The following is a 1,970-nucleotide window of genomic DNA, read 5'->3' on the forward strand; positions in this document are numbered from 1 at the left end:
TGTATACCCATCTGCTTCTCACCCCCATACTGTATACCTCCAGTAGAGCCTGTATAATCCTCATATGCTGCTCTGCCCCAAACACTGCAGGACACCTCCACATACTGCTGTATACGGCCACATGATGGGCTTTACCCTCAAAATACTACTGTATACCCCAAAAAGTATCATATACCACCACATAGTGCTGAATAAATCACATCAGATATATAGTTACATAGTTAGTAAAGCCGAATAAAGACTTGCGTCCATCAAGTTCGACCTGTTAGTTCTGTAGTTGCTAAAGTTGATCCAGAGGAGGGCAAAAACCCCAAATGATTTAGCCAATCTTCACCTGAGGAAAAATTCCCTCCCGACTCTGAAACCAGCAGTCAGAATAAATCCCTGTATCAACCTACTATTTTATTCTATTTTTAAGTATATGCTGAAATCTGCCTGGTATCTAGAAATGCATCCAGTCCCCGCTTGAACTGGTGTAGTGAATCCGACATTACCGTCTTCTCACTCAGTGAATTCCATATTCTCACTGCTCTTACCGTAAAGAACCCCTTCCTATGCTGGTGCTGGAACCTTTTCTCTTCCAGTCTTAGTGAATGCCCTCTTGTTACCGTAATATCCCTCCTTTTGAACAAATCCCGGGCAAGGTCTCTATACTGTCCCCTAACATATTTGTACACATTTATTATGTCCCCCCTCAACCTTCTCTTTTCCAGGCTGAATAGTCCTAGTTTTGCCAACCTCTCTGGGTATTGCAGTCCCTCCATTCCCCTTATTAATTTTGTTGCCCTCCTTTGTACCTTTTCAAGCTCATTTATATCCTTTCTATATATTGGGGCCCATAACTGAGCACAGTATTCCAAGTGTGGTCTGACCAGTGCTTTGTACAGTGGAAGAACAATGTTCTCCTCCTTTGCAGCTATACCTCTTCTGATACATCCCATTACCCTGTTTGCCCTTACAGCAGCGGCCTGACTTTGGGCACTCCAATTTAGTTTGCTATCAATCAAGATGCCCAAGTCCTTCTCCATCTCTGAATTCCCCAATGATTTCCCATTCAGTGAGTACTGGTGACTTCCATTTTTCCTTCCCATATGTATGACCTTACATTTCTCCTCGTTAAACCTCATTTGCCATTTAATGCTCCACCTACCCAGCTTATCCAAATCCCTCTGTAGGTCTTCACTATCCTCTTTTGTATTAATTGTTTTACATAACTTTGTGTCATCTGCAAATATTGATATTTTACTATTTATCCCGTTGACTATGTCGTTAATAAAGATATTAAATAACATTGGGCCTAGTACAGACCCCATATGTAGTCACAGCTCCCAGCCCGACAAGAGCCGCCATCCTGACACCACATGTTACACCGAGAACACAGAGCAGAAGAGATCAGCCTCAGTGCAGGAATCACACACTCAGTGCTCAGCCAATCAGCGCTCAGCAGGGCTATGGCTCCGCCCACAGGCAGCTCCTCAGTGTTAACCCATTAGCGCCTGCGATGTCTCCAGCCGCCCCTGGAGCAGCAGCCTGCAGTCACCCCAGCACAGGGGGTCTCCAGCCCCTCGCCCTCCCCAGCAGCAGGAGCTCCTCCTCAGAAGATGTGGGCGGCTCTGAGAAGAGCCTTTGTGTTGTTATTAACCCCCGAAGCCGTAGAGAGTGCGGCCCTGGCGCTTGAGCGCGTACACCACGTCCATGGCGGTGACGGTCTTCCTCTTGGCGTGCTCGGTGTAGGTGACGGCGTCACGGATCACGTTCTCCAGGAAGACTTTCAGGACGCCGCGAGTCTCCTCATAGATGAGGCCGGAGATGCGTTTGACTCCTCCTCTGCGGGCGAGACGGCGGATGGCAGGCTTGGTGATGCCCTGGATGTTATCACGGAGAACCTTCCTGTGCCGCTTGGCACCGCCCTTCCCCAGACCTTTCCCTCCTTTGCCGCGACCAGACATCTTCCAAGCAGTCAGCAGAAA

At 48.0% G+C, this 1,970-nt stretch overlaps 1 protein-coding gene across 1 annotated transcript; it reads right to left on the reverse strand.

The window, feature by feature from the left end:
* Positions 1-1,043: 1,043 nt before the first annotated feature.
* On the reverse strand, positions 1,044-1,970 carry LOC141164251 (histone H4). The gene has a single exon (XM_073649379.1). It carries the CDS (start codon positions 1,947-1,949, stop codon positions 1,638-1,640), a length of 312 nt encoding a protein of 103 aa, XP_073505480.1. The 5' UTR covers positions 1,950-1,970; the 3' UTR covers positions 1,044-1,637.

The sequence above is a fragment of the Phyllobates terribilis genome, unplaced genomic scaffold (genome assembly GCF_046119375.1).
Source record: "Phyllobates terribilis strain yellow unplaced genomic scaffold, ASM4611937v1 Scaffold_10__3_contigs__length_209671492, whole genome shotgun sequence".
Classification (NCBI taxonomy): domain Eukaryota; kingdom Metazoa; phylum Chordata; class Amphibia; order Anura; family Dendrobatidae; genus Phyllobates; species Phyllobates terribilis.

Bases quoted from the DNA above. Each gene is read 5' to 3' on its own strand.
- LOC141164251 (XM_073649379.1), bottom strand. From the start codon at position 1,949: ATGTCTGGTCGCGGCAAAGGAGGGAAAGGTCTGGGGAAGGGCGGTGCC.